This window comes from Phalacrocorax aristotelis, chromosome 4, assembly GCF_949628215.1.
Source record: "Phalacrocorax aristotelis chromosome 4, bGulAri2.1, whole genome shotgun sequence".
Taxonomy (NCBI): domain Eukaryota; kingdom Metazoa; phylum Chordata; class Aves; order Suliformes; family Phalacrocoracidae; genus Phalacrocorax; species Phalacrocorax aristotelis.
Genome location: NC_134279.1, coordinates 9,505,209 through 9,531,746, shown reverse-complemented (window position 1 = coordinate 9,531,746; position 26,538 = coordinate 9,505,209). Strand labels below are relative to the sequence as shown.

The 26,538-nt window shown below is 40.5% G+C and overlaps 1 protein-coding gene across 1 annotated transcript; it reads right to left on the bottom strand.

Annotated features, from left to right (window-relative positions):
* Positions 1–1,423: 1,423 nt before the first annotated feature.
* On the bottom strand, positions 1,424–26,510 carry HSPA4L (heat shock protein family A (Hsp70) member 4 like). Its single transcript, XM_075090217.1, has 19 exons — positions 26,175–26,510; positions 21,789–21,846; positions 20,343–20,483; positions 18,660–18,782; positions 17,004–17,103; positions 15,099–15,232; positions 14,304–14,548; positions 14,147–14,223; positions 12,804–12,955; positions 12,173–12,279; positions 11,618–11,751; positions 10,220–10,422; positions 7,544–7,645; positions 6,881–7,018; positions 5,863–5,988; positions 4,591–4,698; positions 3,385–3,504; positions 2,641–2,802; positions 1,424–2,192 (listed from the first exon to the last, which is right to left on the bottom strand). The coding sequence occupies exons 1-19, from the start codon at positions 26,279–26,281 to the stop codon at positions 1,998–2,000; spliced, it is 2,532 nt and encodes an 843-aa protein (XP_074946318.1). The 5' UTR covers positions 26,282–26,510; the 3' UTR covers positions 1,424–1,997.
* Positions 26,511–26,538: the final 28 nt, after the last annotated feature.

Here is a 26,538-nt window from a genome sequence, read left to right as displayed (position 1 = left end):
ACGCTACTCATTACACTGCTGTGGTAAAGCTGTTAAGATATTAATGATGTTGAAGCCTACAGGACCAAAGCTAGCTCAGTCATATATTGACTTTGACTTCGGACAAGTGACACTGAAGTACCGTTGCCCAACTCAGTGCCACAGATGTGTGACCACAGGGGCAGAATTCAAGATGGAGGTTACAGAATAGCTGCAGCTCTCTTCAAGGTCACACAGTTTTTGTTCAAGGGCTTTAAATACGTAAACGCAAGGTGCCAAACCATCCACAACTGACTGTGTAGAGGAGGAACAGTAGAGCAAAGTACATGCATCTCAGTCACCAGATGTCAGTCATGAAGATACAGTTCTAGCACTAGCTCGTTTAGCAGGTTTTATACAGCTGTAAATGCTGCTTCCTTTTTCTTTGAAGCTACTTGAGAGCATAAGAACTATGCTGCTCTCTACCAACTCTAGCTTGGGTCACGGACTACTCTTTGTAGCATGAACAGTGGTGGAGCACAAAGGGCACAGTTAGAACTAAAATGGCTGCCAAAGCTAGAAACAAGAGCTTGTACAGAACTGCTGCAGGAATGCCTGATTAGCACCTGAGACCTAAATGCATTTCCTGCAATGGAGTTCAAGTCACTGAAGTGCTACACTGCAACTAATCTCAGTCTCTTATGCTGACTTGACTAAGAAACCACTTTTCATAGAGTAGTCCATTCCTGTTCTAGTAATAGAAGAATTGTTTCAAGTCCAAAGAAAAGTGACTTGCTCTAGCAAGTGCTACAGTACCTTGGGTGACTGACAGAAGCATTCAGAATATACAAATGTACGCTGGGCCTTGACAATGTCTAAGATGTATCTAAAAAATTGTGCCTTAACTGTGTAATACATTTAGTTAATCTAACGAAAGTGTCTATAATGACCAAAGGTATTTGGTGAACTATGCAAGTTCATCAAGTAGATTCCACCTTTGGGTAATAACATCCAGTTTGTAAGCTCTTCTGTTTAGATCCTTGACCAAAAGGTTTCCGTGCCGAGTACCAAGACTTAAATAAGCTCTTGGTATTTCTTTCAAGTTTGCAACGAACAGAACTTAAGCAACCTCAAAACTGGGGTGCTAATACCCAGCTTGCACACCACTATTTCTGTTGTTTCTCCTCCCCAGCACAAGATGTGATCAAGATGTAGATTTCATTCAAAACAAAAGTGGAAACAGTAACACATGCAATGAGACATTTCCAAGGGAAAGCTGTGGAACAGTCCTTGTATACTCCACCACTTCATGCTATTATCATTAGCATCCTCCTCTCCTAAGCACAGGACGTTATGTACAGCCATGTGCACTGAGACCATTCACTTAATTTCAGCACATGCCAGAGCCATTGTGCTAGCATTTTGTAACTAAGATTGTTAGCGGTATGGGAATCTGAAAAAAATGTTGAAGCTTGTATTATTCAGTTTATATGAAAAAGACCGTACAACTCTCATGGTACATCACCAGATGGAGTAGTATGCCAACTAATATCTATTTTAATATTTAAATTATAACAGTACAATAACTAGAAAAGGTCAGTGCCTCAAGTGACAAGTTTTGCCACTTCAATTCCAATATTTTTCCAAAATAAAGATGCAATTAGACCTACACTTGAGCATCAGTAGTGCAATACAGTATCCTTTCCTGAATAAAGGAGCTGAGGTTTATCCACAATAAAAGCTTTAAATAAGGTAGATTGTTGCCATTTATATATCAATTCTGTATGTTTGATATAAAATATATTGGGAAAGCTTAAACTGACTTCCACAATCTACATTTGGCTAAAGCTCCACATAAGCAGCATCAGTGAAAATGAACATCAGAGGTGTACTTAATATAAAACACTTTCAAAACTACTCAGCAACAAATGACAGAAGGTTGGCTAAGAGTAACTGAACATCTGAGGTGTGTACCAGACAAAAAGAATGGACCCTGTGGTTACTTGCACTATTTTAATTAAGTAAAAGAAATGCAAGATTTAGTCCACTTCCATTTCTCCAGGTGGTTTGGTCTGCTGAGAATTGTCCTTCGCTGGTTCAGGTTTTGTTTCAGTACCGCTCTGTCCGTTCACTGGTCCATTGTGTTCACCATTAGCTTTTGACTGCCCATCATTGGGAGGTTCTATCTTCGGTTTGGGCTTGTATACAATAGGATTACAGAAGCTATCCAATTCCTAGTTGTGACAGAAGTGAGAGAGTGAGTTCATTTGGTGGCACAGTAATTGCATTAAACTAAACTAGAACGTCTCAAATTTGTTTCTGGTTCATAATGACCTGGAATTTGATTTGCAAGGACTAGACTTGTCAATTCTATCACGTCCAGAAACAAAATAAAACTTTTCACCAGCTAAACAGCTTCCGATCGTAAAAACCCTATATGGTAATCCATTTTCTAGTGACCCTGGTGCTCTAACTCGGGAGATTTTTAAAAGGCTTATGCAGCGGTACTGCTGTAAATCAAGAGCCAGAACTGAAGATCGATGAAACTGTTGCTCCTTCTTTATGCATCTTTTCACAGCTTTAAAAGTCTCTGCAGACGTAATATTCTAGCTCAACACAGAGGCCAAAATCTTGCTAAAGAAAAACTTATTAGAATCAACAAGTACAATGATTTCTTTTTACCTTAGATTTTGTCACTATTTCTGCCACTTTGACAACTGGATCCTGAGTTAGACTCAGTTTGTTCTGGGCATTCATTTTGCTGTTCAACCAATTCATCGCCTCACTAATGTATTTTTCAACTTTTTCCATCTCGGCAGGATCTAGGTGATCATATTTTTCATCCTAAGGAAAGAGATATTTATATCATCAATTAATGTAATGCTTCTCACCCAATTAAGGGTTTCATGTATACATAATAAAATAGGATAACACTGCTACAACCTGATGGAAATAGCTTTTCACAAGCATTTATTATGAAGAACGACTGTAGAACAAGATAGGGCATTATTTTTACACATTTGAAACTGTGATCTTAAGTGCACGCTGCTGCAGCGCAGGTTAGTAATGAAGTTGAAAGAAATAAAAAAAAGCACCTGAAATTTACTGTAGTTTGATTAACCAATCCTAAGAGATAGTCTTCTAAGTTATAGAAACAACGGTAACAGCCACAACTTGAGATATCCATGTCAATTGGTACAGGTCATCATAAAGAAAAAAAGCACCTATGTATAATCTGTGTTTTCACGAAGAAACCATTTTTGCTAGTGATCCAGAACAGTTCAGAAGTTCTCAGGAGCAGAAGCACAACAGCCATTTTAAAGCAGCTTAGCAGGTAATCCTACAGGATTTCTTTTTAAACACAAAAACTCTACAGCCATACTCAAACACCTGTAGTAGTTAATTCCCTGAATAATCTGCTTCTACCTTATTTTTGTATGCTTCTACTGCTTTCATAAGGAGCTGAATCTTCTTTCCCAGTTCATTTAAAACTTTCGGTCTCTCTTCATGTTCCATGTATCTTTCCTGAATAGGCTGTCCAAATTTCTGGAAACAAAGATATTGACAAGTTTACTTTAGTCTGGTCTAAGAATAAAACGCGCATTGGAAGGAAGACTGCCTTTAACTCCTTTTCTCACCCATTCAGCAGCTTAATCTTTGCATTTTGCTTTAGTGCAATTAAAAAAACCAAAAGGGCCCAGAAGCTTAAATACAGAAGTAATGTCTGTCCTTGCTAGGCTTAGTGTTTTGCAGTTATCTTCAGCAAAAAGAGTACTTGGAACAATGCATTTGGAAAAGAAACAACGCGGGATTTACATGGATGGTTTAATTGTAAAGTAGTTCATCTGTAAACTTCAAGTTTTATCCATTGTCTGTTTTTGCCTTCTCTTGAATACTGGTATCCAGACAAGAAGGCAGCTGCCAGGATCTACTGCAGTTTCCATCAGTTATTCCTCCCCCAAAGGAAACCTGAGTCGAGGAAACACAGCTGGAGCCCAAGAGCTAGAGACGTACTTAAACGTATTACACAGAGTAGCTAGTCATTCATCAGAATTCACCTTTTCCCATTAGATCCTTAAAATTTAAGGTGTTTTTGTCATTACTAATCAAATGATACAGTGGAAGCTACTGTTAAAGCACTCTTGAGCCCTTATCATTAGACATTAGACCAAAAATTAAGTTTTGTGATACTTTTATATAGAAGACCACTGAAAACAGGAACACCAGAGCATCTGTTCTGGAGTGTAATTCTGAATACCTGGGAGAGCAGTCAAACTACTCAAAAGCCTCTTTCCGATATTACAAGGCTGACAAAAAATTTCCACAACAATTAATTTTATTGTCACTAGTGACAGTCTGCTTTATTTGGACTGTTTTCAGACTAGGAGCACAGCTAACATTAACAAAATATTCTGACCTTGAAATACAACTTGTTTTAATTTCATAACTAAACTACTTCCAGATACAACCTCAATGTCCGTACTTCAAAGTTACTGGATTTACAGAACTGTCATACAGGTATGCACCCACCCCGCCACCCCCCATTAAAAGAGCTTTGCTTACTTGGCCATATATAACTGCACCCACTCCCAAACACACATGAGTTTTCTATAAAGTAACTTAAAATCTTACTCTTAATTCCTGAAGCTTATCCATGTATACTTGTTTTGGCTGGTCCTCTCCATCTTCATAAAGCCAGTTTTCTGTGTCCTCCAACATCAAGGTCAGCTTGTTTGAATCCTATGAAACAAGTTAGGGATACTCTAGTTCAGAAGGGAACATGAAAAATGAGACTTCTCCCCCCAGCACACAAAGAACGCCCCCCCCCTCCCCCCCTAAAAAAGATTGTTTCATCAGTTTAAAATATTCAAAGTGATAGTGAGGGGAACAGTAATTAACAGACTTCACAGCCAAGATTTTGCATAGGAGAGGCAGGACAGCCCTACTAATCTGGTTGGCAGGTGAAGTTCATGGGAGCTTCAGGACTGATTTTATGAGAAAGCACAAGCATCTCTTAACCTTCTGGCATATTATCTTTACATGGGAAGTTCTGCTTCTCAGGTTCTCTGATAGCAGAACAGAATAACAACAAATTTGGACAACTCTATATATAGTTCAAGTTAAAATTCTTTTAATTGGACTCTACTGGCTATAAAGAAATATTTTTATCTGTAATTATTTAGCAATAAAGATCTTATCTATTCCTGTAACTTACTAAGAGACTGTTTTGAAACTGGTATAGGAAAGACAGCCTCACACCCTTGAACTGATACCGGAAGGGCGTCTGTACTGGGCTGCTGGGTGGATGACCAGGCAATCCAGACAGCAGACCATAAAATTGCTGCTGGACATGTGTCATTTCAACCACTGGTTGCTTGTGTACCAGCCACTTTTATTTAGATGGCTGTTACATAGAGATGCTTTAGCACAAGTGTCAACACTGCTTTTGCAGAAGCCAAGTGTACACAACTGTCTTCATCACCTTTACCTGGACTTTTAAGTGGGGAAAGAATCATGTTTCTAAATTGATGAAATTAAACAATGAAACACAGAGCTACAGACACTCCATTTACGCTCATTTTCATTTTATTCCTCTATCCACTCACACCATTTAGAAGCTCGTGGTTATCTGTGCTGCTTTCCTACCCCCACGATAGGGTTGTTGTTTTCTGCCTGCATCATGAATCTTTCCTTGCTACTGAGAAACTTCTCAGACAATAAAGAACTCTGCATGCTTGCATGCAAACTTCACATGTAAATGTAATCTGAACTTCGCTTCCGTGAGTTAAACCATTTCATATTCCGAAACAAGTCCAAGAAACCCTTTCAGCCTCCACATGGCCCACACTCAGAGCTTACAAAGGCATTTTTTTCCAACAGTTGAAACCTACAACCAAGTCTTACCTCTTCAGTGATGAATTTCTCAAAAACTCCACACAGTTTGTCTCTGAAGTCATACACGTATTCTTCAACAGCATTCTTAGCATCATTTCTTTCTTTCTCAAGCTTGTCTTGCATCATCATCTTCCCCTAGGGTGGAGAAAAGCTTATTTAAAACTAAAAGCATTTCAAGGGTCAAGCTTAATGATTACTCTCTTGAAATTGTACCACAGAACTTTGCAGAAGCCTGCTAATGTACAATTACTGATTAACATTTTCACCTTTGTGTAAGTCATCTTCACTGCACGAAGAACTGTAACGGGAAAAATGAGTTCCACTCTGGAAGCTGTTTGGAAAGTGCTTCAACAGAGATGGATCAGGTATCAGTTATGATCTGACCACACCACAGGCAGGACTAGAAGTGAAAGACGAGTCTTGACTCTGGTTTAGAAGTCACTAGGAATCATTCTGCCCTACAAAAATTATTTCATATTTTACTCTTCAGACTGACTATCTTTCAGAGAGGGCCTCAGGCTGGTGGGATCTTCACAGACATGCTTCCTACAAAGTTCAGGAAGGATCCTCTAAACAGTAGGTTTTCTACATATTGTAATACTTCCCTGCTGATGCAGGACTCAAAGGGCAAAAATGTGACCTAACTAAGGACACAGCTGCTGCAAAGCACCAAAACCCCATGCAAATGCTACTCCTGACTGGTATCAGGTCAGTCAACAACAACTAGGAATGCTGTAACATACTGTGCCGCCTTTACTGGTGGTCCTAGGCATGTCCTGCCTAAGGACAGAATTGATACTTTGGGTAATGACAGGCCCATAGGTCAAACTCTGACATCTGGGTAGTTCAAGTCTAGTGAAACTGATAAATTTTAAGAGGCTTTGGTCTGATTGGGGTTTTTTAGAGAAATTAAAGACAAGCCCCCAAGGAATTATAAATTAGACAGTAAGTTCATGGTTGCAGATCCTTTCTGGATAATTATTTACAGTGACATTAATTTGAGTGGTCATCTGTTTACGCTGCTTACCTCATTTTCTATATAGGAATTGATAAGATCTTGTCCCAGTTGTCTATAGAGGCTTGCCTGTATAGGCAGGTCGATACTCTTAACTTTTGCTTTAGCTTTTGGCTGGGCTGCATGATCTTGCTTGTCTCCAGAAGCAACCTGTAAAAAGATTTACATGATTAAGAAACTTTCAAGAATAGAAATATAACTACCTTTATAAACAAAAGAGAAAAACAAATGAAACTAGTATGACAGCTACAAATTAATCGTATGTAAATGAAGGACCTAATTATTCCTCTGCCATTCAGGATCACTACCACCTTAGTTTTGAACCAAACCAGTGGAATTAGATTTCTTTAAATATAACGTGAAAAACTGTTGAGAAAACCTCTTCAAAAGCTACAGGCACTGCACATTCTCCTTTATAATGCTTCCTAAGTTTCCCTGGATTCCATATTCACTATAAAACTATGTTAATGGTAACTTACTTCAAAGTCTTAATCATATGCCACGTTGAAAATGAAGTGCTGCAGTAGGATTCCTAACTTAACCATTTCAATACCGCTATACTTCTCTAAGTACAGCCCCATGTTTGCAACTATTAAGATTAATGACTGAGAATACTGAGCAAAAAAAGTCTAAGGGAAGCAACATTACATTTCCTTAGCAATACTGAATACTAACTTTCGCCTCGGTTCCTGCATTTTCAGCTTCCTCATCTGCTTGGTTCTGCTGTTCAGCTTGACTTTTCTGAATACCTTCATCTTGATCAACCTGCATTTTATCCTAGAAAGAGAGTTACATAACTGAATGCAAAGGTTTGCCATACGATTTAAGACTGACATAAATTACAGTAGGTCATAGATACTATAAAAAACTTAAGAATCAATCTTAAAATTTTGATTCACCATGTCTGAAACAGGCATTTTGAAATGGTACTTGTATTCCTGTCTACCTTAAATTAAATGGAAATTCTATTCTGCCTGTCCCCATTGAAATAATTATGGTGCTGCCATTTGTCCCGTTAAAGAATTACACAAAGCCCTGTGCATACTCCATTTTAAATTAGAAATAAATACATATAAAATGCATGCAAAGATCATTCTAGAAGCACACCACCACCACAGGCAATAACAACAGGTTCTCTATGGAACAGCCAGAACTTCAACCTTGTATAATTTTTCACCTGAAGTTTGTAATCCAAAGCAGAAGTCATTTTAATCATCATAATTGTTACCTGCATCTGTCTCACAGGACTGTAAAAATTAGTTTCTGTAGTAGCCTCTTGGAGCAGATGACCAACTGCTGCCCTCCCTGCCACCCGAAATTAAGAGTCTCATTTGAATTTATCTGTAGTTCTCCTATGCCTTATTCTAAATGTAAGGATCTTAAAAAAATATATATATCACTCATTGCTAGTGCTGATTTAGTTTAAGTAATACAATTCCCTGTCATCACTGCAAAAAACTTTAGTAACATAGTAATGGATAAGCCTGAAGTTTTCAGGATGACTCCAATACTCAGACATCCAGAGCATCAAAAAATAAGAGCTGTAGCTGAGGTGTGAAAGGTCTAAGATTACTTCTGTTACCAGGAATTAAGATTCCTGGATTCACAGACTACATATGCCTGTAAAATACTTTACTGTTAGTTCTGCAAACTACAAATAAAGCATTATTTAAGGATTTCAAACTCAACAGGTGCATAAGTTGCAGTTTACCTATGTTAATTGATTCAGCAATTTTTTATGCTAGCAGTTGAAAAGAAGGCTACTTCTACTAAATTTACGAAGTTCTGTCACTTCAGAGCAGTACAAAAAAAATAATTCCAAATTTACTGTTCTTACTGTTCACACAGAGAAGGCAGTATCTGGAAGGAACTGTCTTGCCTACACAGACAAGCTAGAGGGGAAAAATAATACATATATACTCTACAAACCTCCTCCTCAGAGTCAAGGCTATCATCCTCAGCAATGAAAGGTAATTGCTGACAAGCACCATTGTAAAAAAAGATGATATATTAGATGAATGGAATCACTACAGACTGAAAGCCTGAGGATGGAAGTGGTTATTCTCACACCGAACACAGGGTGCTCGTCTCTCCATGCAGTACGCCTGCTCACTAGATGCCAGCTACGTCCCTTTCAACTGTTTTTCACTCGTGCACAAACAAACATCAGATGCAGATTTGTCCACAAGGAACTGCATCATGTTTGGTATTTCAGATATGCTCAAATTCCTGGACAGCAGTGTAATATTTAATGAGTTGCTTATAACAATTATGTAACTAATTGTGTAACCACTTGCTCTAATTCCTGTGGTATATTCAACTAAAGTGGGAAAAGCTGCTAAGGACAAATTTTAAAAGACAACAGGAAATGCATTCACCCTTTCCTCTCAATAAAGCCGCCAAGTGTCTGCTTTTTGCCCTACCTTACTCCCTAAGCAAACCCTCCCTCAGTATGCCCAACAACCTGCGAGACCGGTCACTCTGCTGAGTGCCCTGCATCCTCAGCAAGATGGCAAGACTGTGAAGCAGCAGCTTGCCCACTGCTTTATCCCCGTTTTCACCCCTGTGAGCCGTGATGTAACCGAAATACCAAGCTACAGAAGGGCACAGGCAAAAAACAAAAGTTGCTGAGGCCACTGGCAGTGCGCCGGCCCCAGCTGCAAAGCGTTCCCTGGCACTCAGTCCTCAACCCTACAGTGTCAACCCTCACGGTTGCACCTCGCTATTCTCACTGATCTACTTTCAGTATGCAGTGCGCTGACAAGAAAGTTGATCTCCCTTGTGCTAGCATGAAGGAAGATCGTGTTAATTTCGCAGTATTAATGAGAAAGCTATTGCACAGTTATTTCCAGTAATCTTCCCCTCCGGGCTTAACAAGCCAGTTTGCACAAACTGCCAGTACTGAAGTACATAAAGAAGTGTCCTTTGTGAAAGAATGTTTATGAAGAACAAGTTTTTCATACATAAAGAAATACCATATTTCTTTACTCAATGAAAATGTAGCATTTGAGGAAAACCAAACCTTTAAAATTAATCTGTCAACAGTTCTCATTCAATATGCTGCCATTTAGTAGCAACATTAGATAATGCTACGACTAATAGATGGTAAAGAACAATGAAAAAATTACTTTCTTCTTTAGACTCTGGTTTTACATTCTTTCTTTTGCTTTTAGTGCCACATGTTTATTATTGAAGTACTGGTGGCGTGAAGAAACGTGTAACGTAACTGAAGTAGTAATTTAAGGGTGGAGGAGTAGTAATTGTTAAAAGCTATACACTGTGATTTAATCTCTAATTATTGGCTCTCTTGTCAGAATTGCAAGGGGTGTGGATATTTACAAGTTTACATACCAGCTCATCATCTCTGCCTTGGTTCTTGCTTGATGATTCAGTGTCCATAGGCGTGTCATTGTGATCTCCCTCTATATTCTGCTTCTCTATGATAGAAGCGTTAGCCACGCTGAAAAGGCCATGAATATTGACACGCACTTTAACCTTGACTTTGGAATTGTCACCATCAGGTTGGGGACCAACATTTTGAATAGTGAAACGCCCTTGGAGAGACAAAAGTTTTAATTGTTGTTCCAAAAAAAAAAAGCAAAAGAGAAAAGAAAGAAATCAAATACATTACTTGGAGGGTGTTAATTTAAATAGCAACTTCACGTAACTTAAGTAACTATTTGGAAACTTCCTACTTAGTTGGCAATTCTACATCGTGAGCTGCAGCTAGAGAAACTAAAACCTGGTTCCACAGTTATTATCAGTTAACTGATAATTAATGAGATGTTTTTGCTTTATCTGCATTTCATAAAAAAGTGAAAAGAACACTTTATTAGGTGTTCTACTTCTCTGTTGCTTCCTCTAACCATTGCACTAGAGAATTTCTCCGATTCATCTCAAATGGTTTCCTTCATCCATGTCACTCAAACTTTGCACTGAGAAATAAAACAGAGAAAAGATTCTCTCTGACTTTGGCAACACAGACGCGCTACATATTCTGGAGAATGAACATGGCTTATCGAGGCTTCTGGAAGCAGCAAGGTTCGTAATTTATTTTGCAACTCGCTGGAAATTTGAGTGTGAGAGGCACAGACTGTGCACATGTAAAGGAGAATGTTCTTTCCTAAAGATGGCAGACTTCTTGCATAGACAGCTAAACAGGTAGCACTGAGCTTATAACTGATTCATAAATCAGTAAATAAAATTGTGACTTAGTTTAAAGACCGTGAGGAGGCTACTAAAAACTGCTACCAGGAAATTTATTCATACCATCTAATACTTTAGACTCTACTACGGATGCTTAAATTCAGGAAACGCTTTTCTTAAGTTCTCAGATTAAGAGAAAGGGACATGACAGATACCTGCCTGGGCAGATAACTGTCTAGTGCGCGCAGGCCCTTTGATCCAATTTCTTTGAAAAGTCCAAGCTGGCAGGCACATAAGATCCTTATCCATTTTACTGAGGTTGAAAGAACCAGACAATAGAGCACTGAACTCTTTGTCCCAACTTTTTTTAAAGCATTCAGAAACAGCGAAGACAGAATGAAGAAAGTAAAATTTTTTTAGTAACTGCCAAAGACGGCGTCAATACTTTGATCGCTGCATCCAAACCAAGATGACTGTGCTGAGCCTTTCTAAAGAACCTAGGCTTTTCCATAACCTAGGAAATACGAATTAACATCTTAAAAAAAGAGAACCACTTTTCCCATTTTCAACAGGAGTTGATATTTTTTATTCCCATATCCTTACCTATTCTGGTATCAGGATAAGGCACCTCGTGCGGATGGGTATAGTAAGCTTCCAGGTCAAAAGGCTCTTTCTTGTGAAAGGTAATTACTTTTGAGAATGGGGCAGCATGGTTCTTACTGAAGACTTCACACTCCCTACAACAGTAAAATATTAAGTAAGGTTAAACCACTGAGCACCGCACAATGCATAATCGAAATGAAGGCATGTTAATGACCAGCAGCCATGCCAACTGAGCAGCTAAATAATTTAGTTGAAGTCAGTTTGTGACAAGAGCTGCAGGCTGAAGGCCTGGAGGTCTCAAAGCTGGACTATGCATTTGGTGTCCCACTTCTCAAAAATCAAGCAGCTTCACACTAACATTTTTTAATTAACTGTTTAATAATTGGAAATGCACTTATCAGAAATCAAGAGGTATAATGTAAAACAAGAAAATTAAAACTGTTCGAGTGGATGACAGCTTCAGAGTCCGAGGCCTGGTCTTTCCCACAGACCAACAGTTCTTTATATATATATATATACACACACACAGTTTTTAGTAGGCACCATACAACTTACCCTGTTCCTTCTTCGTAAGACGATTTCCATCTTAATGTTACAGAATAAGGAACAACGTCTGTGATGGAAAACTCACGCACTTTAAAAGCCGGAGAAAGAATTGCACACTAGAAAACAAAGACCAACATCTCATTACATCCATGCGGTCAAGTAAGTAGCGAGTACAATAATTAATTCCTAAATGCAAGAAGGCTACAATTCATATAGGTCACATGGAGGTCCTGCTTATCACAGAATTTTTAACAGAAACTTTCTATGCACAGTAGAAAGTTAAGTTTTGACCTGAAAGACTTAACTAAATTAAAGTAGTAGCAACAGATGCTACTTCCCCAGCTATTGTCAGTAAAAATACCCAGCCAAGCTTCCAAATGGCTACACAGAACTGGAAGAGTGCAATTTGGGTCACTGAATTTAAGAGTTCTCTAACAAAACCATCCTTCTCACATGACACAGCAGCAAATTACCAAATGCAATACAACCATTTCTGACATGGTCACTGTCACCAACTGTTGAAACAAATCAGACTCTACATCTTATTTCAGCTATCGTTCCTTCCGGTTTCGGTTAGTTGTATTTCATTAGTACATGATGTTAAAGAAGCAATACTAAAGTTTAATTCCATTAACTATACCTGCAAGGCACAGCCTCTTGCAACAGCTTCATCAGCATTTAGCGTGGTGCTTATCTCTTTACAGAAAAAGTTAGAGATCTGTTCCTTCACTGCTGGAATTCTAGTGGCCCCACCTACTATTTCTATACTGTAGATATCTTCACGCTGAAGTTCTAGAAAAGAGAGCGCATGGCCTTAAGTTACCATCAAGATATCAAAAAGCTGTCTTTGGACAGCCAAAAATATAAAGTCCTCTCATTATCTAGACACTGTGACAAGCTCTGAATGTATTCAACAGCCCACAAGATCTTTAAAACCAAATTTGTCACAGTGTGTCCCATTCAAACTCTTTGTCCCTCCTGCAGGCTACAAAGCTTTCTAGTTGCGTAATCCTGGAAAATGCAGAAGCCAAGCATTAATGAGGACAGCTGTTCTTTAAAACACATTGCCCATTTGCGTCCCTGTTCTGGTGCGAACAGACTCAGGTGTGTATAACTGGGTTTTCAAGCCCTGTGCTACTGGACAATACATCACCCCTCCCAAACAAGAACAAAGTGAAACCCAAATATATTTCATTTTATAATTTGGTTTACTTTTGGTTGCCAGTAAAAAAAGCTAAACACTTAACTGAAAATACCTAATAAATACTAGACTGTGCTTGCAGGGTAACTTTAATTCTGAATTCAAGATATGGGCATAAGGTGATACCAAACAACTGCCAGTCCTTGAACAGCTCTGCTCAGCAGTTATTTGGGTTCTTACTGCCTGTATTAGCTATCTAGCCAAGCCACAAGATAAGCAGAATTCTTCCCTTTCTTTTAGTTGAAGATACTGGAATTGGGAGGTAAAACCTTTTCCTGTGAAAGTCTAATTCTCTCTTTTATACTACATTAGGCCAAAAAAACCCGAAGTTATTTGCACATGCTTCAGATAAATTATTTCAAGAATATACTGCCAAATTCTCAGGTCAGTGAGGACATGTATGTATCACATATGGAACAGGCTGGCCAGAGAGCTGGAGTAAAGAATAACAGTTTTTCCCATCATGGTTTTGGTTTGGTTGTTTTGTGTTTTTAAATAAAATAAACTTTCAGAGCGCCAACCTTTTCCATGACACAGGGTGAATGAGGGTCAATAAACCAAGGCTGCAGAGTGGTATGTGCACTAAATGAGGCAGGGATGGGATCATGCATACATGACAAGCATATGAATGGAACTTACATTTAACTTTTCAGTACTTAGCTTTGCAATTCTAATAAATACAAAAATATATTGAAAAGATAATCATTAAAGAGATCTAGAATAACTGGATTACTAGTTACTTTCTTGAACCAAGAGTAGCTCCTACAGTAACTCCTACTTACTAGCTTGTTCCATGGCTGCTCTTAGAGGAGGTTCCACTCTGGACAGGAGGCCTGCACACAATTGCTCAAACTGAGCCCTGCAGGGAGAGTGTTTCACATTACAAGACAGCTTAAAGATCACACTTCACTGCACTTCAGTGAAAATAAGGCACAGTACCTGTTCATCTTACTGGAGACATCAAGGTCATTCATGAAGCACTCAATATTGAGTGGGAGATCAGAAGCATTTGCACTCATAAGCTTCTTCAGTTTTTCACATTCCTGATACAATCGTAGCAGCGCTCGGGGATTCTCTTTTACATTCAGCTTGTATTTTGTCCTAAATTCTTCAGCGAAGTAGTCTACCAAAGCCTCATCAAAATTCCTGCCACCTACGAAAGGGTCAAAAGTAGTAGCCAAGACCTGCACAGAAGTGAACGAACGAAGATTAGAAGTTACTGGACAATGTTTGTTTAGATAGAAGGACAGCTTTCACACAGATGCTAGTTCTGTAAGTTAACACCTTTACAAACAGGTTTGGTGTGGGAAAATTCTTTGTGGTTTTCTCACCAGCTTCTATGGTTGCCAGCCAGAACAACTTAAAAGGACCACTCCGCAATTTTAAGTCAACTGCACAACGACAATGCTTGTAAGACTACCAGAACTCGGAAATATTTCAGTGATATAACACGGCACAAAAACTTGTGCAGTATGCTTTGTTGTCAAGCACTTTTCAAAACACACTTTGGGATACTTCATATCTGCATTTTATAAAAAATGGATTTGCTGAAATAGCCAGAAAATAGCAGAAAGTTTTTGTACTCAGTGTTTCAAATATATTTGCTATAGACATTTATTTAGTTAAAAAAAAAAAATCCTTTCCACAGAACAGTATTCCACAAACAGTATTTTGAGTATTGTTCAGTTAAGTACTTCAGGAATATGGGTTTTACTGTATGACTTAAAAGATTACCTTCAGTTTTCCTTTGTTAAAAGCACAGATTGAAACCTGATATGCAGAATGCCCCATATCTACAAAGACCACGTTTCTGGGCTTCTCTTCCAAAGCTGGCAGATCTTGCTTGTATATTCCATAGGCTAGTGCAACTGAAAAATACCAACCCACAGAAGTTAAGGGAAAGCTGTATACAACTGTAATGCATGCATTGAAAGCGCTACCAAAAGACAGACACTACTCATGTTTACTCCTTCTGAACACCTCCATTACTTTGCTCAAACAGAACGTAAGGGTCAAGTACGTCACGTTTTAGACCATTATGAGTTGCCATGTTCTTTATTTTAATTTCTTAGCATCTGATTTATAGTTTGACTAGTAAATTACCTCATGTTCATTTATATAACAGACATCTAAGTATTCTGTATAACCTAACATCCCTTTTCAACAACAGCTGCATGCTGTGCACCTTCAAAGCACTAACTCAGTCAGTAGCATATGCGCCATCATAGATTTGTATTTCTAGATCCAGGATTTATCAGATTGGTTAGATTTGCTTCTGTTTAAGAATTACTGTTCATATATAAAGCATCTCATTGCAAAGAAAGTTACTTTGTTGAAAACACATTTTGCACTGTCAAGGCCGGAAACAGAAGGTTTAACACTACTATAGCTTGTACTTCGGTTCTGCTTGTAGCCAAATGAACATGTAATTTGTGGAACTGCACAGATTAAGTCTCATGCCTACCCCCCTCCTTCGAAATGCCTTACTTTCAGTGGTTTTTAGCTCAGCTTCACAGAATTCAAGCATGCTCAAGAGAGAAAAAAATGTTTTAGAAGACTAGTCTATATGAATTTAAGACCTCAATACCAGCACTCATTTGGTTGAGACTTTCTAAAAACCAAAGAGAATTTAAATAAAGAAAAAAAATTACTAGTGTAAACAGCTCCAACTTTAGCTCCCATCAAGTGTGGCGTATTTCTCTGCTCTATGCTAGAATTCACCAAAACAAGAGGAGGGCAGTACACAAATTACTTTATAGAATTACTTTATAGAAACAACTGACAGGACTTCCACAAGTTTAAACTGCCATCATCCTGCAGATTTATGCTAGACTTCATTTGGATATTTTGAAAAGTCCTACAGTTCAAGTTGTTTCTAAATACAATCAGCAAGTCTGCTTTCAGAAGAAGCTCCATAAAAATGCAGCTTGTGTAGAAGCAGCTTTTAAAGTGTACATATTAAGTAGTTAAAAATGAAAAATATTAGGATTACACATTTTTAAATTTCCCTTCGATATATTCAATTTCAAGTAAGTCTTAGCTTATGATTAAAAAAAAAGTATTTCTCTAATACTTCCATGAGATTTATTTTCACTCCAGCACACCCATCTTCCAGTAAGCTGCAAAGAAAATTAGAAGGCCCCACCACACACCTACGTTCAATAACGTACTTATTGTAATCTTTCAGACAGATGGAGGATACACCTGGTAATAGTGTACTACACTATTATTTAACACAACAGTTGAATTTAGGCCAGGTGCGCACCCCAGCTGGATCACTAAGAGATCCTGAAGCTAGCTCAGGCGTTCCCGATAGAGCTGCTGTAGCTCTCTGGTACAGCAGAGAGGCAAGAACAGGCACCAGCTTTATTACAGAAGCAGAGTAGCTACGTTCACGCAGCACTGGATTCAAGTTAGCAAACCCAAACCTTCAATATGTCTCATAAATGATGAGCACCACCCCACCAAAACAGTTGCTGTGTTTCCAGTTTCCAGGCTGGACTGGGCAATACTATCCCAGACAGCTTTTTCTCCCAGTTCCCGATTTCCAACTGTGTAACAGGATTATGTCATCACCTCACAGGCACAATAGCCTGAACGGGTTTTAAAAAAAAAAAAAAAAGTGTTGCTGCCCTTTACCTGCTGCAGTTTCATTCATCAGCTTCAGACAATTTAATCCTGCGATCTGTGCAGCTGCCATTACAGACCTTCTCTCAGCATCAGTGAAAAAGCTGGGTACCTGTTTCAAAAAAATGACATAGGATATTATGAAATACAGACTTTTTAATTTAACAAAGTCAGACATACCCATTAAGCAACCCTATAAATTTCAGTACCACAAGAAACTGTTACAAGCTAACCTCAGATTAATATGGCAGTTTCAGTAAGACAGCTAGGTAATTCATTTTAGTGCATATTTTAATTAAAATTTCAAAAGATGATAAAAATGAAGAGACATCCAGAGTTGTTTTACACAAAGTAGATTTAAGCACCAAAAAAACACCCCTGAAAATGTTTTCTCAGCCTCTTCTGATGAGTGTTTGATCTTAAAATCATTACCAGTTTCTGAAAACACTTGTGCAGCACAAAGTCAACACAATAACCACTCATACATGGCCCTAAAATAAGTCAGTGCAGAAGCACTACAGTGGTGCTGGAGCTAAGCTTAGTGCTGAACTAAACTCTGCATTACAACTGAATCTGTATCCATTTTTCAGTTATCACCTCTCCCACAGTGCTACAATACTCAGTTCCACCAAAAACAGCCAAAGCACAATCAGAGCCCGCTTAGAAACCGACTGCAATCAGTTGCCGTATCTTCAGCTTCAGTCAAGCTTCAGACATAGAACTACATTCACAGAGCAGTTTGTTAGCTGCCATTGTGGTGTATTACCAAGGATCTTTGTTTGTGTGGTATCCTCTGTACACGTATCCTCTCTAAGTGTCTTTGTATACCATAAGGAAGCAAGGTACAAGATCAAAGCAGATTTCTAGTAGCTAAAGTATACAACTTTCCAGTTCCCATGTCTCTCTCTGACACAGAGATATTGGGATAACCCCAATACATCACGCCCAGACTTCTCACCAGAGCAAGAGCTCAAGTGAAGCAGTAAAAAATGTGAAAAGCAGACATTTAGGACTTCATATCAGGAACAAAACATCTTGTCTTCAAGTTCCCCCTCCACTCCCGCACTGTAGGTGAGGGCACTAGTTAAAAACACACAAAACACCCCATCCAAACCAAACAAAAACACCCCAAAAAACGAACACCCAACCCAAGTAAACCAACCAAATAAGAAACGTTTTCAAACAACCACAGGTAGCCTGGGCTTCTCAAATTGCCAGTACTACCCTCAGAGCTATAAATTTCAGGCAACTCTCAACCCAACAGCATTCAACTACGTAACAACGAAGAAATTTAACGTGAATTTGGGAGGGTTCTTTGGAACTGAGGAAGATATGCTTACATGTAGGTCAGTTCCCACTTATAACAGGAACTACAGTAATCAGAATTACTGTGCATAGCACTAAAGTTGGTCAGTCTGGATCAGCTTAAGCAGTACGTTCTTTCGGAAAACACACTCTTGATTTAAACAAATTTTCCATCTTCTCACACATGAATACCAAAGCGTTCTCATTTGGAAAAGTTTATAATAAAGGCCCATTTTTTTTTTTTTGGGGGGGGGATGTGATTTCTAGCCACTACTAGTATCTCTAACCATTGCACCATAGCATAAATGGTACTAGCTTAAAGTTACCTAAAGAAAAAATTGCAATAAACATATTAAAACTTACTGAAATCACACAGTCTGCCACTGGTTTCTTCAAAGCACTTTCTGAAGTCTCTTTAAGTTTGGCCAATAACATTCCTGTAATCTGTTCAATTGCAAACAGTCTCTCTTCATCTAAATATCTCACCTGAAACAGAGAATTGCAGTCCTGTAATGAATCATCTCAACTTTTCTCCAAGATGTGCAACTCAAGACGTTTTGTCTAATACTGAGCAATGAGACCCAACTTTAACACCAGACTCTGAACACAAAGAACTCTCCATATCAATTGATGCCATAGACTTGTGCTACCTACAACAAACTGTTACAGTTTGGTTTAACTGAAAATTGTTTTGTAGGAAGCCTCAACATATCTCTAAATACATTCTAGCCTCAAGGGGCTATTCACAAAGCTACAGTATTTTTGTTGTTTGTTTGGGCTTTTCTATTTAATTTAAAAAAACAAAACACAAAACCGAACAGAAAATGCATAATGAACATAGAATCACATTTGTCCTAACATGAAGTAAAAACAAGAGTTTTGGCACAAACCCAAGGAACATTTGCTTCCTGCAGGGTCACTCAAGCATATGAGGCAGGGAAGAGGCAAACGAGGCAATTCTAACAGCCCTGCCCTGCTCAGGAAACACATCTGAGTTGTCAGCCTTCACAGGAAGTTCTATGTCCTCAACTCCTGATAGGCTGCCGGCTCTCTAGCAATCCCAAATGCTCCTGTGCAGGGAAACCCAGAAAGATGAGCAGCAGCTATATTTACACGAGCAATTAGTATGATATGAGCAGGTATACAGAACAAAAGAAACTCACTTTGTGCAGTACAAAGCCCAGCCAGAAAGCAACTCAGAGTCCACCAAGTGAGGATAATTGGAAGATTTGCTTCCTACGTGCACTCTTGATCCGAATGAAAATGCTAAAAGCTAGACATATTCAGAGGCTGAAGCCAGAAAGCCTGAACTTTGAGAAGAGCAGTTTCCATTCTGAGTTTGGAAGCAAATTAAAAGTAACTTTAGATTGCATCTTCAAAAATGTGATTTGTTTTCCTGAAACTTGGTCTCTGCATGTCTGTAAGACCTAAACTCAGATGAGACTAATAATCACACACTGTAATTATATGTATTTGATGGTAAATACAGTAAGGTAAGGTGAAAAGCTACTAAAATGTGACTACAGAAAGCTAATACAATTGATGAGAAACCTCAGTGGACACCCCCAAGAAAGTACAGCACTTGAGCGGATGTTACTGCAGGGAACAAAGCGTTCTTCATCTCTCAGTAACAACAGATTTATTACACAGTCAATTTTGTTGAAGGTGAGTGTAACCTTTTTTGGGGGTGAGAGCTATTAACATTTTATAGCACACCTGTATGGGAAACAATGCGATACCTTTTTTACACCACTTCATTACTAGGGGGCACGAATGTGTAACACAGAGCAAGTACTCTAGGTCTTCCTGAACACTTAAAGAAGCGAATGAATTACAAGGAGAAAACTATGCTAAGGCAGGCTCCGTGAAAACTAAAAGGTGTTATTGTACTGGTTATCACCTGACATTTCTTTTCAAAATGAATAAGAATGTATTTAGAGCTCTCTTAAGGAAAATACAAGTCAGTTCAAGCAGGAAGTTAAGTAACAAAGGTCCAAAGCGCTCATCTCTACCATTGAAGATATTCTGCACAAAGGTCTAACTCACCTTTACTCCTACGGAGCCATTCGGCATCTTCTGAAGTTCATAGGGAAGTTTGGCCCTTTCACTTTGTATGTAAGGATCTTCAAATGTTCTTCCATGCAGTTTTTTGAAGCCATGTAATGTATTTTTTACATTTGTGACAATCTGTGGAAAAGACATGTTATTTTTAATACCCATGACATGCAGACTATAGAATACCATCCAGAAGAGAACTACCGTTACATTGGGCTTAATGCACATACTGCAGACCGGTGTCAAGCCCCACACATTTACTGGAAAGCAAGGAGTATGGAGAAAGAAGCATTTATTTTTTTAAATCTATGGTCTCCATTAAAAATATTTCACATTTACTTCCGTCTTTAATATTCATTAGCTTGCTGCCATCAATTTTCACTGTACTTTTTATTTTAGAGGAGCTTTCTGATACAGAAAGCAATATTTGAGATCATATTACAATGGCTGTCCGCAGGAACAAATGAAGTTACTACCTACATTAACCTTAATCCCTTTAAGGACAGTCTTTTAAGTAAAAAAAAAAGACCAGAACAAACAAATCCCAACAAATGCAATATTTAAGCTATGAGAAGAAGTTACCCCAGGGTGATCTTCTCCAAAATAAACTAGTCTAGTTTGCCAGCCTAAATAGAAAACTTCATATCCAGGAAGAGTACTGACGGGAGACCTTCTCACCAGCAAAGTTCAGGGGCTAAGCTAAGCGTAAAGTTTCTCAGAATGAAAGTGATACAGCCCCAGCATACACTGACTATTGCCTTTATATCCGCCAGGCAAACCTCCAGCTACCTACACTCTACACTGAGGGGCAGGAAGTCCTCTGCACGCCAACATGATGCATGGGTGCAAAGAAAGAGAGCAAGACCTGATCTGTTTTGAATTTGTAGATTCACACTGGCCATTACGAATTTTTATGGATTTTCCTCCCAAAGCAAAGTTTTCCTACAGGGCAAGTGAATTTACAGAGGATTAGAGGATTTTTACTTCTGTTCAGAGTTCCAAATTGAGACAGTAAATTCCTGAGGTGCATTCACTTCACGTTATAAGCAACATCCAGTACCTATACCAAACTTCCATTGTTCAAGTTCAATTTCAACTTTTCTAAAACAAGCACAGTATTCCTCCCCAAAGGAAATTTAATGATGAACTCTATTTTTATTGTCATAAGTAAGAAAAACAGTCCTTTACTGGGGAAGAAATAAGGTTTTCTCCTTCTTCCCACCTTTCGCTCTGAGTAACAAAACAATGAAGAAATACTGTTTCAAGTTTAATATAGGGAATATACTGTTGAAGCAGTAACTATTACTGTGAAATGTATATTTATTGTAGAAAATTTACTTTAAAACAGAAAAAATTTGAAATTTACTCATTACTTTTCTTCCCACAGTTCACCAGGAGATGACTCAGATAAGTAATATGAGTTTTTGATCCATTTACCTGGCTCTTTGCTGCATTCCCAATGGCCCGGGTCTTGGATCCTAAAGATATACATGCTCTAAGTAAAAACAGGGGGAAAAAAAAGAAAATCAGCTTTAAAAGAAAACATTATAAAATATTCCCAGAGTACTTTAAAACACCCACAAAAATTAAAGTAGCAGAACACGTATGTGGTATATTCCAGCATTATTGCACAAAGCACCAGAACCTGCAGTGGAATTCTAGTTACTTTGTGCTTTGCAAATTAGTTTAGAAACTGCAACCAACCACAATTGTTTTTGCTATAATTGCATTTAAGAAATTCTTTAAAAGATCTGTAGAACAGGTAAGCTTATCATGAAGGTAAGGAATTAATAGCTACTTTTTGGTCACAGCTTGTAACCAAAGAAGCCTGGGACATTTAATTTAAAAACCTGAACTTCACTAGTCAGGTTTTCTTGACTCAAGTCTGACACTACCATTCATTACTCTAAGAGCCATTAGCAACAATAATCATAAGACAACAGTAAAAACACCCACATAAGCCCAAGGTAGTAGAACTGGGCTGTTCAGCAAACTGTTAAGCACTTCCTGTGACCAAGGACTACCAGGTACACACTGCAAACAGGCACAGGGGGAGATGTCTGGCAACAGCTCCCAGCCACCAAGGGCTTGGGAAGCTCTCATAGTCCCTGGCTCCTTGCTGCTTGCTTCTTCTCAGGTTACCACCAGCACCCTCTCCGCATCCCCTCAGCCTTGCCTCTGGCTCTAGGGAAGGCATCCCAGGTCCCCAGCAACCACCTGGCCACCTCACTCCTGCCTCTGGAAACTTTTTTTTTGGAAGTCACAATTGCCACACCTTCGCTTGACAGATTTGAAATAAAACTCCTTCCCCAAAAAGAAACCGACCTGGCTAAAACTGTTCAGCAGTAACTAACAGATACAACCCAGATTTCATACGGTTCAAATTTAATTGCGTACTGAATGCATAAAGGTCACTACAGTAGATTGCTTCCTGCCTCCTCTCCATCATCACTATGAGGGCACTGCACATGCATTATCTACCAACCTCTTCTGCTGTAACACCACACTGAATGTGCAAAACCTGCTCCAGATTTAACTGCTGCAAACAGACAACGCATTGCCCTACATTTTCAAACACGCAGTTCAGCTTTCGCAAACAGCTTTTAAAATTTTTAGTGTCACTTAACTCTACAGCTCCCAACTATACTTCGCAATAACGAAGAGAAATCAGATAAAAGAGCAATTTAGAAAGGGTGCAGATGGTTTACAAGACATTTACTTTATGGATAACAACAGGCTAATGCTATTATATCACACCTTTCCAGTGTAGGAGTTCAACCCTGTTGAGAGACAGCATTACTTGCAAATACCCCCATGCAGAGCACGAGGCATCAAATCAGAAGCTACTCAGAGTAGCTGAGTTCCTGCCACGGTTTACTTCAGCTACCCAGTTCCAGCACAAGGGGATGGATGGTTTCTCCCTCCCTTGGTGGGAAAATGTAAAGAAATAAACGTGCTCTCTTTGGCTCCAGACACTCCGGTTGTGTTCCAGACAGCCCTTTAGGAAGCACATCCACCCTAAGGATACAAGTGTGACAACTGAACCACCTCGACCACCCCTACCCTGCTCTGAGTGAGCTTTTGAATACTACACAGGCTCTTCCACAGGGAGCAACTCTCTTCACCAGGAGGACATTCCAATCCTCTCCATGCATTGTTCTGAAGATGATGCTACCTCATAATTTTAATTAGTTTGTGATTACGCTAATTGCACATGAAAATTATGAGCTATCAACAATCAACTGTTTTTCAACAAAACCACACTGGTGAGGCACAGCACTTGGAAGGGCCATTTGCCATGAGTTTAACAGGCCCCGCGGGCTAGAAACACGTACAACGGACTGGCCAGAGCCCCCAGTTTGGAAAAAGCAGAGGGTCAGTTAACGTCCAAAGAGACGCCAAGGCCAAAAGCCTTAAAAAGTACAAGTTCTACTGAAATGGATGGCTTTGTGGCAGTCGCCTTCCTTCTTTTCTGAAATACTTGTGCTAAAGCCTCAAAGATGACACACATTTTACAGATGCTAACAATCCCATGCCTTAGATGACGGGATGTAGGTTTTAGGCAAACAATATTAATTAAGGATTACCTAAATGCTTTAAGTTGTAAATCCAGCGTCCCAGCTGTTAAGAGTGCTGTATTAAAATGCGGTAAAACGTATCTTCTGTAAGTCTACACTGCTTTTGTCTGTGGCACTGAAGCATACTTATGCTAACGCTGTACTGTTCACGGCAGTACTGCACAGATGTCTGAACCAGCTCTGAAACTGGAAGCTGGCTACACTAATTAGCCTTGCCCAGAAAGAACAATTAGCCCTGCAGAGCACAGCCAGGACTGTCCTATCTTTAGGACCTAACCCAGTTATCTTTACACGGCTTAATAACAACACGCTCGCTGTGCATGAAAGTGTACTAGCTGGTCCAGAGCTAGTTCAGGTATTTTTATACCAGACACAACAAACATTAACACCTTGTATTTTCAGGAGCAAGTCCCAAGTATTTGGGACACATCCAATCAATGTTAACTATTAGATAACTTCTTCAAGTATCTAAGTGATGGGAGCACATCTATAGGTACAGAGTTCATTTACTGTGTTGCAATGTGTAGTAAGCAGAAAAGTTTTGATGATTTAAGAGTTAGATCTACCTACATCACTCAAACCCTGTCTGATGTCAGGTTTAGTTACTATAATGAGCTTCCATATTTACTTTTTTGGTCTGCCTCAATCAAGACAATAGCATTAAAAGGGAAGTTTCTCACGCCTCCTGTATTACGTTTCAGAGAAAAAGAAGGAAAAAGCTAGGAACAGTGTCACCTTAAGTGAGATAACTACTGCGTTTAAGTATCTGCACACTCCAGAGGCTATCTTGCTAACAGCTTTAAACCCCTTGTAACCACTCTTGTAAATGTCTTGAAAGTGTGGTTACTCAGATGTTAAAAATATGGATTGCAGGGAAGCCTACATGAAGCCTATCTGCAAAGAACGCACTCCAGTAACAGCTAAGAATTGGAAGTACTTGTCATTGTAAGGGGGAAGAAAAGTGCAGCTACCTGAGGATTCTTTGGGCAACAATTTCAGGGGGTTCCTTGCACAGAATTTGGCAGGTCCCAGAACTTCAGTTCTCATAAGATGAGCACAAGGATAATGCCTTCTTCAGAGTTAATGTAAGAAGTATACTTTTCTAAGTACTAGGAAGAATTTTAAAGAGTTTTCACGTTAATACATGCAATATGCGTTTTAGCACTCAACTTCTCTGTACTTTAAAAACAAAACTTTTTAGAAAGCAAACCGAAACCTGCATTTCTCTCGAGATCAAAACCACAGCAACGCTGAAGTTACTATGGCCTCACATCGCAGACACAGCTTTCTGTTGTTGGCTACAAATTCCTTTTATATAAGAAAGCACCATCCAAAACCCGATTTTTACGAGTATTACACGAATTCCTGAATGCTCCTTGACAATCACGCACAGATGGAGCTCTAAAAACCCTAGACGTATCCCATAGAAACAGGAGAGGAAAATCTCCACCTACTCTTGCGTATCCCATCATCGCTGCCCGCTGCCCCCCCCCCCCCGCCTTCCTCGCAAGACCTCGCTATTCCCGGGCCCGCAGATGCGGCGCCCTGCAAGTGAGGGCAGGTTTCAGGAGCGGGAACGTATCGCGCCACTTCCCCGTTTCCGTGGTGAACCAACCTCCTCCTCCACCTCCTCCCCACCGCTCCATCGTACAATTGTTCACGGAAACGCTTCGAGCCCTGCCGAGCGCCCCGGAGTTGGGGAAACACGCGCGCTCACCGGGGTCTTCACCACACGAAGGGGAAGCGTTACAAGGGCGCAATGCAAGAGCCCCCCGTCGTGCCGGGGGAGCGGTGGGGCACCGCCAGCGCGGCGGGGTGTTTCAAGGACACGGGAGAGCCTATAGCTGGCGGGGCGGGAAGGGCTCCCCGCCAACCCCCCGCCCCGCACAGCCCTTTTTGCGCCCTCTTCAAACAGCCCCCGTCTCACCGAGCCCGGCCCCGGACCGACCCCGACCGAGACTCCCTCGGCCGCCGACAGGCCCGCCCGGCCGGGACCGGGCCCCGCTCCCCTCCCGCCGGGGGAAGCAGCCGGGCCGGGGCGCTGGAAGGGCGGGAGCAGCGGCCGCGGGAGTAGCGGCCACGGGGGCCGCGGCGGAGACGCGGCCCCGTGGGGACACGCGTGACGCCGCCCGGCCGCCCCGGGGAGCCCCGCACGCCGGGCGGGGGGTGAGGAGGAGAGGACGGCTGGGCTCGCCGGTGCGGCGGGGAGTGAAGGGGGAGGCGGCCCGGTCGCGCCGGTACTTACGGCGTGCAGCGGTCGCTGTATTCGTTGGCGATGGTCTCGATACCGCCGCTCCGTGCGACGCCGATATAGCAGTTGAGGAAACCGAGGTCAATGCCGACCACGGACATGGCTACGCCTGGCGCTTCTTCCCGCTCCCCGCCGGCCCGCAGCGACTAAACGGCGGCGACCGCCCGGGCTACCGGTAGCCGGCTGCGCGCCCGCCTCTCTCCCCCACTGCGGAGCGCCGGCCGCCAACCGGCGCGGACTCTCCTCCGCGCAGGCGCGCTGCGCCGGCCGGCGGGGTATCGGCCGGGCCCCGGCCGCCGCTTCGGCACTTTCCGGAAAGGCTCGGGCGGCGCCGGCGGCGGGCGGCGCGCTTTCCAGA

Coding starts and splice junctions, on each gene's coding strand:
- HSPA4L (XM_075090217.1), bottom strand. CDS start 26,281: ATGTCCGTGGTCGGCATTGACCTCGGTTTCCTCAACTGCTATATCGGC. Junction 14,549..15,098: donor TTAACAAAGGAAAACTGAAG/GTAATCTTTTAA, acceptor ACTTCTGTGCAG/GTCTTGGCTACTACTTTTGA. Junction 2,193..2,640: donor AAATAGTGACAAAATCTAAG/GTAAAAAGAAAT, acceptor TGTCACAACTAG/GAATTGGATAGCTTCTGTAA.